General features: G+C 34.9%; 1 protein-coding gene across 3 annotated transcripts; it reads right to left on the bottom strand.

The window, feature by feature from the left end:
• On the bottom strand, positions 1–12344 carry LOC148602041 (uncharacterized). Of its 3 annotated transcripts, XR_015917012.1 has the most exons (7): positions 11942–12343; positions 9715–9796; positions 7381–7695; positions 4029–4502; positions 2621–2690; positions 440–1532; positions 1–389 (listed from the first exon to the last, which is right to left on the bottom strand). XR_015917012.1 is itself a non-coding variant. In XM_088554838.1 (6 exons), exons 1-5 carry the CDS (start codon positions 11978–11980, stop codon positions 2662–2664), a joined length of 939 nt encoding a protein of 312 aa, XP_088410964.1. In that variant the 5' UTR covers positions 11981–12343; the 3' UTR covers positions 1–1532; positions 2621–2661. The 3 variants fall into 3 exon arrangements, 2 of the variants coding, with proteins under 2 accessions (XP_088410964.1, XP_088410966.1); XM_088554838.1 differs by having other exon boundaries at positions 1–1532; XM_088554840.1 differs by lacking the exon at positions 9715–9796 and having other exon boundaries at positions 1–1532; positions 11942–12344.
• Between the last annotated feature and the right edge of the window lie 1409 nt (positions 12345–13753).

Genomic DNA, 13753 nt, shown 5'->3' with positions numbered 1-13753 from the left:
TACTTAAGTACATGTAGCACTCCAACTAAGAATCAAGCAAAATGTGATACATGGTTGGAAAGCCTACATATTTTTATTTCTGATATTTTGTTCAAAATGCTTACGTTAACAAATTACATGGAACTCAAGTTCATAAGTGATACAAATTATAAAGAATATATTGTAGAATTCAAAATTTGGGGAGATAACTCCGTAAATGAAATACAATGGAAAGCATTGGATTTTCAAAGCAAAAAGATTGTAATGAAGTATTTCTCCATTTCATCATATAGGCTTATAAAGCAACGTAATAACAAAATAAAAAAAATGTGTAGCCTTTTCCAGGATGTATTACAGAATTTGCATGATTCCTACAAAAACTACTACTTAATATGTATGTACATTTGTACCTGCCATCAAAGCGAGCTATTGTCTATAAATAGTCAAACAATGGAGGTACACTGGAGATCACTAATCTTCAGGCATGTACATGTAAAATTGTAAAATAGAGAAAATAAATCATATACTTCAACCTTACATTAAACAACAGGCACTTTATAGTGTTTTAGTATTAGCATAATATTTTATTTAAACAACGAATTTCTACCAACATGAACACATACAAGCACTTATGTCCAGATCACGAACAACGAATAGAGATTACATGTAAAAACACTTAAATTTGCACTTTCATTACAACTACAATGTACATGTACATGTACATGTATGACCAATGCGCGTACCTTGTACTTACAGTAATACAATTAAGTACGAGTCCATATAAAATTCAGACACTGTCCATATTAAAGTGATTCATGGTGAAGAAAACCCCACCGAACAAACAATGCTTTTTCAATCTACGTATGCTACATTTTTATCAGTTGTTCTTTCCATACTAAGATCTGTACTTCTGAGAAAATCATACATCTATCTCCCACTAAAATCAACCAAATCGAACAAAATCAAAAGGGATAACTCTTGCAAAGTGCTTATTTGATGTACAATCCATATAAATTTTATCTCAAAAGCGCAACACCCAAATGAAAAACTTTGACTGGTTATGTGGTCTGTAACTGATTCTGAATAAGAAATAAAAGTGAATTCGGTGGGTTTTTGACATGCATGAATCACTTTCAGTCTGATTTTTATAAAGACCAGACCGCTATTTAAATAAACAGACGACGCCACTCAGAGCACCATCATATGACCTTAAAGTTTTTGTTGTCATATTTAAAACATTATAATATTAGACTAAAAAAATATATGTACATGTGAAACTTTTTTACATTTGCACAAAAGTAATACCAAAGACAGATCCAGACCTGGCACACCGATCGCATTAAGTCTCGTTTTCCGGAATGAAAAAAATGTTGTATTGAAAGAAAATTACAGGACCGTGACAGTGCACGCCCCTATCTGGTCAATCAGTAAGCACGTTCTTCCGGTCTTTAATCCCTATGTCCGCCCATGAACACACTGCACCTCCATGTTTGGGAATGATGAAAAAATCCATGTTTTGCTATATGAGACCATGAAAACATCCAGATCAAAATCTGAAATAAGAGTTGTGCCATAGAAATATGTAACCAACCCCACTTCCAAAATAAAACAGATCGAAAAAGCATTCAGATCAAAAACTGAAAAAGGTGGACGTCGGTGGTGTAGATCTTTAATAATTAATTAAGTAGCACCCCACATAAGAATCATGCAAAATGTGATTCATGTTGGAAAGCTTAAATATTTTTATTTTTGATATTTTGTTTAAAATGTCATAGTTAACAGAAAGTAACATGTGGTTTTTCATAAAACCCTTGTTCATAGGAGATAAAAAGTAGATAAAATATACTGTAGAATTCAAAATCGAGGGAAATAAGTCTGTAAATGACACTAAAATACAAAAGAAACTGTTGGATTTTGGATGTGAATGATCTCACAAGACTGGATTAGACTGGAATGAATAATATCATCATATAGACACATAAAGAAACTTAATAACAACAATAAAATTGTGACAGAATTTGTATGATTCTTACAAAGACTGCTTCTCAATGGCTACCCAAGCATGTCAGAATCAGTAGATTTTCTCCTAAGACAGATTGAAATGAATAATTATACATTTCATCATATAGACTTATAAAGTAACTTAATAACAAAAACAAAATTGTATAGCTTTTTTTGGGGTGTATCACATTTTACAGAATTTTCATGATCCTTACAGACTACTACTTAAGGAAATAGACCTAGGTAAGGGACGTAACTCATAAAATCAGTGATATGTTTGTATCATATTCAATTTCACCAAACCTATCAAGCTTTCATTTGAAACAGAATGAAATCAATCCAAGTTACTTTGATGCTTACATGAGATTGATGTAAAATGCTGAATACAAATGTTCCAATGATTTGTCTCTTACCCTAGGTTTACCTCCTTAATAAAGATTTAATGAAAATTTCATTACATCCATTCAGTGGTCTAAAGGGGTAGTGGATTAGAGAAAGGGTACCCCGCTACATAAGTACATTGTATAGACAGAAGTTAAACATTCCTTTCATAAAATTCTCAAGCAGGGGTAATAATAAAAATTTGCATGTATTTTTCTTCTTTTACTTAAAAGTTGTCCCTCCCTCAATAACTGCTCACTCTAGCTCTACTATCTGAATCATAGAAGCACTTGTTCCATTTTACTGGCTTTCTTTACTGTATTTATCACCTGTAAGAAAAAATAATTTATAGTAGTTAAAATCATCAACATGTCGATTAAGGCCGATACAATCCATCACTTGAGGTGTAAAAAACCTCTTCTTGGTGGAACAAGAGAAGTAAAAGAATTTGGCAAATATATACATTTACTTGTGTAAATATTCCGAACTCTGACTTCGTATTTTTTATTTTGAGCAAAGGGAACTAACTCTCCTACCCGACAGATTGCTTTACTGTCCGATTGGAGCAATGGACAGTAGATTTCAAATTCCATTACCGTGAAGTACTTTAATTCGTCTATACCAATTTTCGTGGATTAGGGAAGAAACACAAGTTCGTGTATTCTTGAATTCGTGAGTATACACATCAACTGAAATCTTCTTTTCGTTGGGAACCAAATTACGTAATTTGGCCTACCCACGAGAACAACGAAAATCGGTACCCCACGAACAATAGTACTTTCACAGTATTTGACTCAATAGAAGTACGGTTAGTAACTGGATACTTTTAAATAATTTATTTCAAAGCATTTAGCTACTTACCGAGGTGAAAATAGTTTAAATTTCAAAGAAACATGTTAACTGTTCTTACTTCCCCCAAAGAGACCATCAAACAAGTTGTCGTGTATTGGTGGTAACGTTCCTTTGTAAAACTTTGTAAAAATGGCTTGAATTCCGTAAATATGAAAACGTGACTTTTTTCTTGCTCTCTGAGCATACTTCAATGTTTTCACACAAAAAAAAACCATTTACATGTGAAATTAAATTTTCAATGACACAGAGACTGTCCATGAGAATATCTTCTCGTGGAAACCGTCCAACATTTAAGAAATCGTAGACGGATCGAAAAATAGGGGACTATGCCCTTCCCCCACCCTCTTCGCAATGTTCGAAAAATTTGGCAGATTATGTAGAAAAAAAACTAGATATCACTGGCGCGGCTTGAGTTCCAGACTGTTTGGAATTTCTGGATCCATCTGCGACCGGAAATGACGTATTATATGGAGTAAAAGAAAGTTTGGTTTATCACACTGTTCAATGTGGCTAAAACGTACAATGTATATAAATATCAATGTACGTTCCTTCAATCTTGACTAATATTGATAAGTAATATTTGAAATATGTTAGCTTTTAAGGCACAATATAATTGTTGGGTTAAATAATGATACACCATACTCTATTCAACTTTTCAAATAAAACCGCGCTTTGAAGTTTAATTCTAATTTATATTGTATACTTTAAATGAGAACCAACAGCTTTAATTTAACATACCAAACATATATGATAATTCACATAAAATTCATACACTTGAATTTAAAATATCAATTTTAGGAGATTAGCATGCTTACCTTCATATTCAATGGCCATGTCACTAAATTCTACACAAGTTTTTGCCGAGTATCCGTTTCCATCCTTAGTTACAGGCTTTACTTTTGATTTATAAGCAAAGCACCGTTTGCCGTCAAAGTGAACTGCTTCACAGATACTTGACTTTATACATCCCTTTTCACATTCTTCTAATGAAGACCCGTGTGTGACTGAATGCACTTCATCATCAGGACCCTTAGAATTCTCCTTTGGTTCCATATAGCATAACGTACAGCGCTTTAAAAAGAACAGGCTTTCAACATCGTCTTCAATCGGCTGTTGCAGGCTATACAAAAAACAGAATTTGTTCTTCCGTATGAACCTAAATGCCTTGCACAAGACTTCCGCATCACATAGTTTTTCACAATTTCCAACTTCGGTGACAGGCTCTGCTTTGATAAGGAATTCATCGAGTCCTTTCATTCCCTGTCTTCGCTGCGTATAGCACTTCAAATCTGTACAATCAGTGAACAATATAAATATTTGAACGAAATAAACAATCGTAGATTGTCGAAAACAAACATGTAGAAATCTAATATAAATTAAAATTTACGTTTCCACGAAACGTGTAGAAGTCGCCTCCCGTTTCCCGATCTGTCTTTTGAGAAACATATCGTCAATTGAACTGCTTATCATTAATCGAGGCAGCGTAAAGAACTTGAATATCAAACTTCAACAAAACCGAAAACCTTTTACTTTTCGACCGCAGTGGCGGCCATTTTGAAAATGCCGGTTGATACGTAGCTCAAATTGCCAATTGAGCAGCAGATTCATAATCGGGACGGCTCAAAAGACCTAGATATCAATTTACATCAAAATCGGACAAATTAAGATTTTACGACCGCAGTGGCGGCCATTTTGAAATGGCAGCCAAAACGTAGCTAAAATTATCGATTGAGCCCCAGATAATTAATTGGGACGGCTCAAAGAACCTAGATATCAATTATAATCAAAATCAGACAAATTTGAATTTTGGACGCGTTGGCGGCCATTTTGACAATAGCGGCCGAGATGGACGCGATTTTTTTCGGGATTTTGCTTGGGACATTGAGCTTAATACATATACCAAGTTTGGTCAAATTCTGATCAGTAGTTTTTGAGATATTTGATGTTCCAATTTCCGGTGTAAAAAACGGGTTCCTTTTGGCGGCAGGAGGAATTTTTTTTTTGAAGTTCTGCATCCTTCGAAGAGTAGTCGACGACTTAATAACAAATTAATGTGTTTTTATCTAAAACACTGATCTTCTCAAATATCACAAAGATGAGTCTTCTTGAAAACACGTGACCAATGTCTAGTGACTTTTCATTCCATACTTTTATTTTCCAATTCAAATGGGTCAACACTCGATCGCCTGAATATAGCTGAAATATTGCTGCTCGGACGTTAAACCCTATCAATCAATCAATCCTTTGTGCGCAATTTCTTAACATTTCTCAAGCCTTGATAATAAACGACTTCTACATTCACTTCCACTTTTGAAAAATTCTTCATTTATATCGATATCAGTTTGGTTCTACTTATGTAAGATCAGAGACATTGCAATGGGGGTAAAAGACACAGACATTTGAGTCGATTACTTCAAAGAATTTTTAAATGATAAAATATTCCAGAAGCATTTAAGATATGTTGTTAATGTTCGGGGACGTACACGTATATTCACAAATTAACTATTACTGGTTTTGTTTTTCTTCAAATCCGGAATCCTTATTTTTTGAAGTATATATATAAGACCGTAAACCAGTTTCCACCACCTCTGACATAAATCTCAAGTATTAAACTGCACAGATCCTCGTAATTGCAATTACGACAAGCCCATCATGGTGATGGCAGAATCAGTTAAGATCTTTCAAGTCTATTTTCTCGAATAAAACCCACTAATGCCACGAGTTCCGATTACCATTGTAAGTTTTTGGGCCAATTTTCTAAGTAACCAAGGGAAATTATATTCCGAATCGACACATATAGGTCATAAGTACGCAGAGGAACCATGGAACTGAGTGATTCTTGGCAAAAGCGCGTTTTATTCGAGAAATTAGACTTGAAATATCTTACCTGGTTCTACCATCTCCATGATGAGATCTTAATTGTAATCAGTTTAATACCAGTGGCAAATGGGAAAGTCGTCTATTCGAGATTTTATCGAAGTTAAATTGGTTACGTTTTGTATCTGCTTATCTTATGTTTTATTCTCGAAGTGCTTCTACAGTGTTAGTTTTCAAATCATATAAATATCTTTATTATAATCAACTCAAGAGCGGAACCCGATTGTGGAAAAAATTCCTTTTTTTATTTGGATATTTAGGTTTGAATTCATCATTGATATCATTTTCCTGAGCAGCTCGGCGGGTGTTTCTAGAAAAGCAGATCTAGAGGACGCTTACCCTACCGGTGACCTTGTCCACGCTCCCAGCTTTTAGTGGCGTATGGGTTGCTGATTTTTGTTGCAGTGTACGTATTATTTTTGTTATTTATTGTTTTTTGTTGACAAGTTTGTCTGTTTTCCATGTCTGGTCTTTGTCCCCGGACTACATTCTTTTGATTGCCGCTAGAATCTTGGTTCCCTTGATTACTCTCTCACAGCATAAAGATGAAAATGCTTTTCTCCACTGAATTTAAAGCCTTCTGTCTGCTGTTACACATATCAATACATTGAGATGTTTGTTTTATCACCAAACAAATTTAATCATTATGTACATGCATTTGTGTAGCGAAAAGGGGACTTTGCTACATATATGTAACAGACTATACTCAAGGAAAGGATTTGGGATTTGTAGAATACAAACAAAGTAAACAGTTATGTGGAAATACATGTTCGCATTGATGGCATGCTTTAAAACCTTTTCGTTTGTTGATACATGCAGTCATACGTTTAAAACCCGACAAAAAGTGTCGATTTAGAACATACATGTACATGTAGCAAAGTCCTCACTACCTCACAAAAATGCATGTACATGAGAATAATTATCAAAATTGTTTGATTATTAAAAAGTAATCAAGGGAACCAAGGTTATATCGGTAATCAAAAGAATGTAATCCAGGGACAAAGACCAGACATGGAAAACAGACATACACAACAAAGAACATAAAGTAACTAAAATCATACATACAAAGTAACAAAAGTAAATGAGCAACTCGGACTCCACTAAAAACTGGGAGCATGGACCAGGTGCACCGGTAGGGTAAGCGTCCTCTGCTTTTCTAGAAACACCCGCCGAGTTGCTCATAAAAAGTCAAGTCCGGGGTAGACAGACGAGGAAAGGAAAACTATGACCCGTTGAATTAAACTCATATAAGCAATAGTATGTATTTTTTTTAAATTTACAGTGACTTACCTTGCCGTTCATCTGAGCTTCCACAGATGGCATGACAAAGGGGGGAAATAGTTGAGGCAATAATCATTTTTCCTGTTAGCCCCACACCAGAAACTCCCGCTGATTGCAAAAAGGCAAACCAACTGCCAGCATTAACTACTCCGATCATCGACATCAATTTAGCAGCTATAGATCCTGATGCAACTCCAGCTGCACCAAACCCAGCTCCGGCTAAAGCCAGAGGTGTACCAACAACGGCACCAGTGCCTACAGCCGCGAGGCATACAGAATAACACGTGACATCTTCTTTCTTCCAATTCCATGGCCAATCTACTCCTAAAATGTGAATAAGCTAATATTATCAATTGTTTTGTACAAAATATGAAACTCTGTTCAACTCAGACATATTATTTTAAAGTATTAATACTTTTTAAGATTTTTATTTCTTTTACTATATTTGATGGACCGGTAGGAAATTATAAGGACCGGCTCGTTTTCAAATTAAGAACACGACGTCATAACGTAAGAAATTGTGTATGTGATCTCTTTTCTTATGTATAATGTAGCAAATAGTTTAAGTTACTTCGGGTCAAATTGCAATATTATTTTCTGGACCAGTTGGTTGTCTAAAAAAATAATGGACAGTTGTTTGCCCTCCCCAAAAAATTCAATGGAATTCAGCTACGCTTCGGTCCATATTTTTGGAGGGGGGGTCAGGCGACCGACCGGACAACATATTGTCATATGACCCTTAGCATCATGAACTATTGTACAAAATAAGACCACCGTTTGTAATGTTCTCCAAAATATTTTTTTTCTAAGTGTTGAAAACCATTGAGAGCCTAACCCGTCTCGGTCAGATTCCGCTTACGATCGGGGTAGTTTCATCCAAATGTGAATCAAGTTCTTTTATGAATTGATCAGTTTTTTAATAAATTGATTGAGAGCGAATGTTATTTGTAAACAAGAATGACTATAAACCCTTTCTGGGTCACATGCACGTGCCTCCAACAGAAACTGTCCAAAATTATGCCTTTTGTTTTTTTTTTCTTTTAGTTAACATGTACTGTAACCGTTCCAACAGCAATTTGTCTCCTTTATACTTTGTAAAAAGCTTAAAAAACGTAATGTAATCTGGGCCCGGTTTCATAAAATATCTCAAATCGAGATTTTCTTCAAATTCTTTTTCAATTCAAATTTAAACCAATCAGATCACTTGAAACTGAAAATTTGAGGGAAAAAATACAAAACTAGAGGAAATTCTCAAGTTGAGATTTTTTTATGGTACCCAGTCCTGATTCTATTTCTTTAAATTAACAAATAAGCTCACTATGAACTACATGCAAATCATAGATACGTACGTATGAACTACAAGCAAACGGGTAGTGAGGTCGAACCAAATCAATATCAAAGTGCCATTCAAAGATCCTCATACCTGAGGACTGTAAATTTTATAGTCACATAAAAGTGGACAAATATCATACATGTATGTGCACAGTTGTTTATTCCTAGCCATTTTAACTGCATTAAGAAATTAACCAGTACATGTATATTTACAGGAAGCATTAGGATACTAAAATTAAATAAGTAAGAGGGGTTTCTTTATTAAAACTGAAATAATGGCTGTTAAGTTTTACATTGTACCCTGAGTGGGCTTGTCAAGTGTCCCTTTAAGAAGCAGGCAGTAGGTGAAACGTGGTATGATAAAAAAACGCCATTTTGATAGTTTAATATGACTATTTGCACCATAAGAATCAAGGAAAACAGTGAAGATTTTCCTTATCATGCTGGACATTCGAGTCACAATATCATTGAAATGCACTGAAAATGAACATTTCAAGGGCAGATAATTTTGTCAAAAACTTCATTTTTCTAAGATTTTATTGATTTTTTTTGCACAAAGCCAGTAATGCAGAGATCAAATAATGGACTTTCCAAATAGAGAAAGTATATCCTTGAGTGATATTACATAGTCAGATCGGCAGGGTTTTGACATGCATGTTTCTAATTTTTCCCATTTTACCTGATTCTCACAAACACTTACACTTAAAATCTTGCCTTATCAATATGATTTCATTTCCGCCTGATGGGGACATGCTTATAAATACATTGGCATATTTTATCTAGATAATTCGCTTAGAAAGAGAGAACAAATATGTAGGTTCTCAAACCATGTGTCATATATATTGCGTGATTCTTAGCTGGAGTACTACTTGATCCTTTAGTTTTAATGTCCAACTTTTGTCTGTTTTCTTCGTTTAGTAACTGTCTCCAGATTATGGACATCTTGTAACTAGTTTTATTTAGTTATGGATCCCTTTGTTTTTACTTTCTATTAATAATACCCATACTTACCAAAAACACTACAAAATGTATTAGATAAAAGTAAAAAGAAGAGCATTCTACCAACAACATTTTTTTGAAGTGGGGCCTCAATCTAGAAATAAAACAAAGCCACATTAGATCATAGATGTTGAATTTTTAAAGTTTGATGATTCATATTTACAGTTCCTGCATAACCAGTCATAATTATCTCCTTTCAACAAATACAACAAAAATATCAGTGATCCGCTCATGGGAGAGACAGATGAAAGGACGAACGGACACGCAATTTTTCGGAAGGTATCCCATTTAACAGTGGTGGATCCAGACTTTGGTCAGCCGGGTGGGGGGGGGGCTGACCAAATGTCAGATTTTTTATGAACTTGTTCATTTTTTTACAAGTTCAACAAGGAGGGGGCAAATACTTCAGGTTAGACGGTCTTAATGCTGAGCGCAGCAATGCAAAAGATGAGGGATATACGAGTTTAAAAATGAAGATTTCGGGCTAAAATATATATTTATACCAATAAAACGGGAACGTGAACGTCCACTCCGTCTCTTCTGAATCTATCACTATGGCACTGCTTAATTCAAAAGACAGTAAAGGGGACTGAATGAATGTTGTAAATTAAATTTACATATTAAGTGCTCATATATAAACTCTTTTTAAAACTAAAAATGTCTAGCAGAACCACACGTCTTGGATCTCGCAAGGCAAACCTCCAACAAGTTATTAAAATTAAAAGACTATTTCCCAATTCACATACTGTTCTAGGCAATTGTCATATTTTTATACATTGTATAATTGAAGATACATATATGTAATGTTACATTACTTATGAGTCGCTTTATAGTTCCGTTTGTTTGCAGCCATTTATTCCCCTACACTGTAGTCATAATCCTTTACGTAAACATTGGACATGTATCTGTTTATAGCGAACGCTGCGAAGTGGTGTGAGCTCTAACGTTATAACGTGTACATTCTAAATTTCTCTTAACGTTCCCCAAAATACTAACGAAAAAAAATCATGTCCCAGAAGTAACAAAAAGTGACTGCCCTTATAGAGAAAATTCACCATTTCCTTCAGTCAAACAAATAAAAAATATAGGTTAAGATTACGCTTCAGTAAAAATGGATTCATCATTTCTGATAGTTTTCAAGTCTTTTCTAATTTGTGTTACTCATTTAAAGAAGTGAATGTTATGATTATAAAAACTTCGGGGAATACCAGTTTCCATGTGGATGTACGTACGTGTGTCTCCGCTGTTACACTGTTGCTGTTGTCAAGAACCTAACCCACCTCGGAAAAAATACAACTCCGATTATTTTATCAAAATCTTTTCTAAGATAGAAAACGCAATCAGTTTCTTGTTTGGAATTTGCAGCTGTCGTCTGAATTTTGTTTACGCCACATGATATGTGTAAAATATTCCCACCATGCGTGGAGAACTGTAATATTTCTGGTATCTGTACAGATTGATCTGACAGGCCTAAACTAAAATGGATGTTGCTGGAGATGTCCTTAAGGGATAAAAAATGTACAGCATTGCACTTGCGAAGCAAACATTTTCATCCGGGGCTACCCCCCCACCTCCTCTTTGTAATGTCCATTAGTATTTTTACAAGTCTCGCACAGACGGTACATATATAGTAATGCTCACGGTGCTCGCTGATTTAGGCAATGCCTACCCCATATTAAGGTACATGTACACTGTATCAGCTACCACAGGTACTCGGTTTCTTGGGGTCGGGATTTTTTTTTTTTTTTTTTTGCTATATTAGAAAAAAAAAATACGACATCATGTAATATAACAGCTAAAATTGCATTTATAGACTACCTGTTATAATACATGATGACGTATTTTAAAAAAAAAAAATCGAGACCCAAAGTACCTGTGATTTTTATGGTGATTGTAAATTTTAAGTGACGCAGAGTGGGGAGGGACCCCTTAGCTCCCCTGGAAAATCAACCTCTGCATTGTAATACCTCGCCACTTTGTGTGGTGGGCCCGGGTGTTGGGGAATGAAAACAAAAAATTCACATATTGGAACTACATTATAAGTACATTGAATATAAAGCAAATGTCGAACTAAATTTTGATATTTGAGAAGCAGACCTATATACACACATTGACTTTAATCAATTTGAATTTACAATAAAGGTGATCCTGAACCGAATTGTATAAACAATCAATAATATTACACAAAATATATAATGAATGAATGAATAAAATAAAACTCTATAAATTCGAATTGTACCTGCATTATATTTTGTTGTGATACCTGAGCCTTTGTCATCAACAGCAGGGGATATCATAGGGAAAGGGGAAGGAAACAGAGAAATATGCTGCAAGAAAATGGCGATTATTTCCTCTCGGAAAAGCTTTGGGTTCTTTAAAAATGCCCGATAAATATATAAAGTAACGCTGTGTTCTCGCTAACGAGATGTTCATTTCATTGGCTGTAAACTTAGCCGAAACATAACGAATATTGTAAATAGCCACGTGCATAACAGCTTTTTTTTAAGGTTATACCTCTAGATTCGGCATCCTTTATATAATAATTTACAAATAATATTCAAACCGTAGACATTTATTTGAAAATTTAAACATACCAAGTACATATATCCAGGGGGTCATTTTTTTCTGTAAGTGGAAAAGGGGGTTCAATTGTTTTATAACTTCAAAGAGGGGGGTCATTTTTTTGCACATGGATTTCAAGGGGGATCCAAATGTTTAGTTAAGCAGAGCATTACACCAGTCAAATTAAAACATATTTTACCACCATTAAACATTTTATTTCATTGTCACATGTCAACATAACCATCAGGACCTAAAACATTTACAGTTATTAAATCAAATTGGTCCGACTTATCTGCTGACGATTCAATTTCCTTACCAATATCTTGAATCTCAAGAGCTGTGTCTGATTCTGCTTGATTTTGATAAGACTTTTCCAAAGTATCAAGTTTTGGAATTGAAGACTTGAATTTTTTATTGTAAGAATTCTTTAACATCTCAACTGCTTTTGCTTCAAAGAGTAGTGAAGGGAACTACGGTTATAACGGTAATAAGAAGAATGTTATCCAGGGACAAAGGCCAGACATGGAAAACAGACGTACAAAGAACATGAAATTTTGATAAAATCAAATATACAAATTAACAAAAGCAAATGAGCAACTATGACTCCACTATAAACTTGGAGCATGGACCAGGTGCGCTAGTAGGGTAAGCGTCCTCTGCTTTTCTAGATACACCCACCGAGTTGCTCATAAAAAGACAAGTCCGGGGTAGACGAAAGAGGAAAGGAAAACCATGACACGTTGAACAATTCAGTTTTCATGGCGCAGATGGATACACCATAGCGATCCACGATTTCAGGATGACGACCATAACATAAAACTTCTATAGGGATGACTTCAATCTTGTAGCAACACAACCCTGTTCCAGAAGTTTATTTGTTAGAATTCTAGCGCGATACAAAAACTCTGCGTAGTTTCGACAAGCTCTGGCATAATGTAGTAGTTGTTACATGTATATGAAAACTCCATACGCATGTTTAATAGAGGCGGTATCACATTTAAAAAAAAATGTTTTTAAGGGGGATAAGAAAATATCATGGGGGAGGGTCAAGAAAATTTTATATGATTTCAAAATGACCAGTCCCCCTCCCAGGTAAATAATGATACATTCCTATATCCATTTGAATCGTAAGGGGAAAAAGGGGGCTATATAGTCAAATTTTGTGTCCCGGATCTCTTTATGTAATATTCAAACCAGAACCTTTTTTTCGCATATTGCATCTTTGTATTTATATAAAATCATATATCATTGTCTTGCCTTTCTATTTCAAATGTGATCCTAGCCCTGACCCCACTCATGAAAATCAACATGGTTACTCGGAGGCGTATTCTGGTGGGGGAGTGCGCCCCCTAAAATTTGCAAAGCATGGCTTGTCATGGGTAGATTTAGGCGGTTTCAAGTTGAAACATAAATTTCTCGCTAATTTTACCACAAAAGATATCAACATTGCACCCACTCTATAATGTTTCAAAAATTTAACCTCAAAATT

This window comes from Perna viridis, chromosome 12 (genome assembly GCF_037379345.1).
Source record: "Perna viridis isolate PV_CMFRI_1.1 ecotype Kerala chromosome 12, ASM3737934v1, whole genome shotgun sequence".
NCBI lineage: Eukaryota > Metazoa > Mollusca > Bivalvia > Mytilida > Mytilidae > Perna > Perna viridis.
This window is presented reverse-complemented; position numbering and strand designations above follow the sequence as displayed.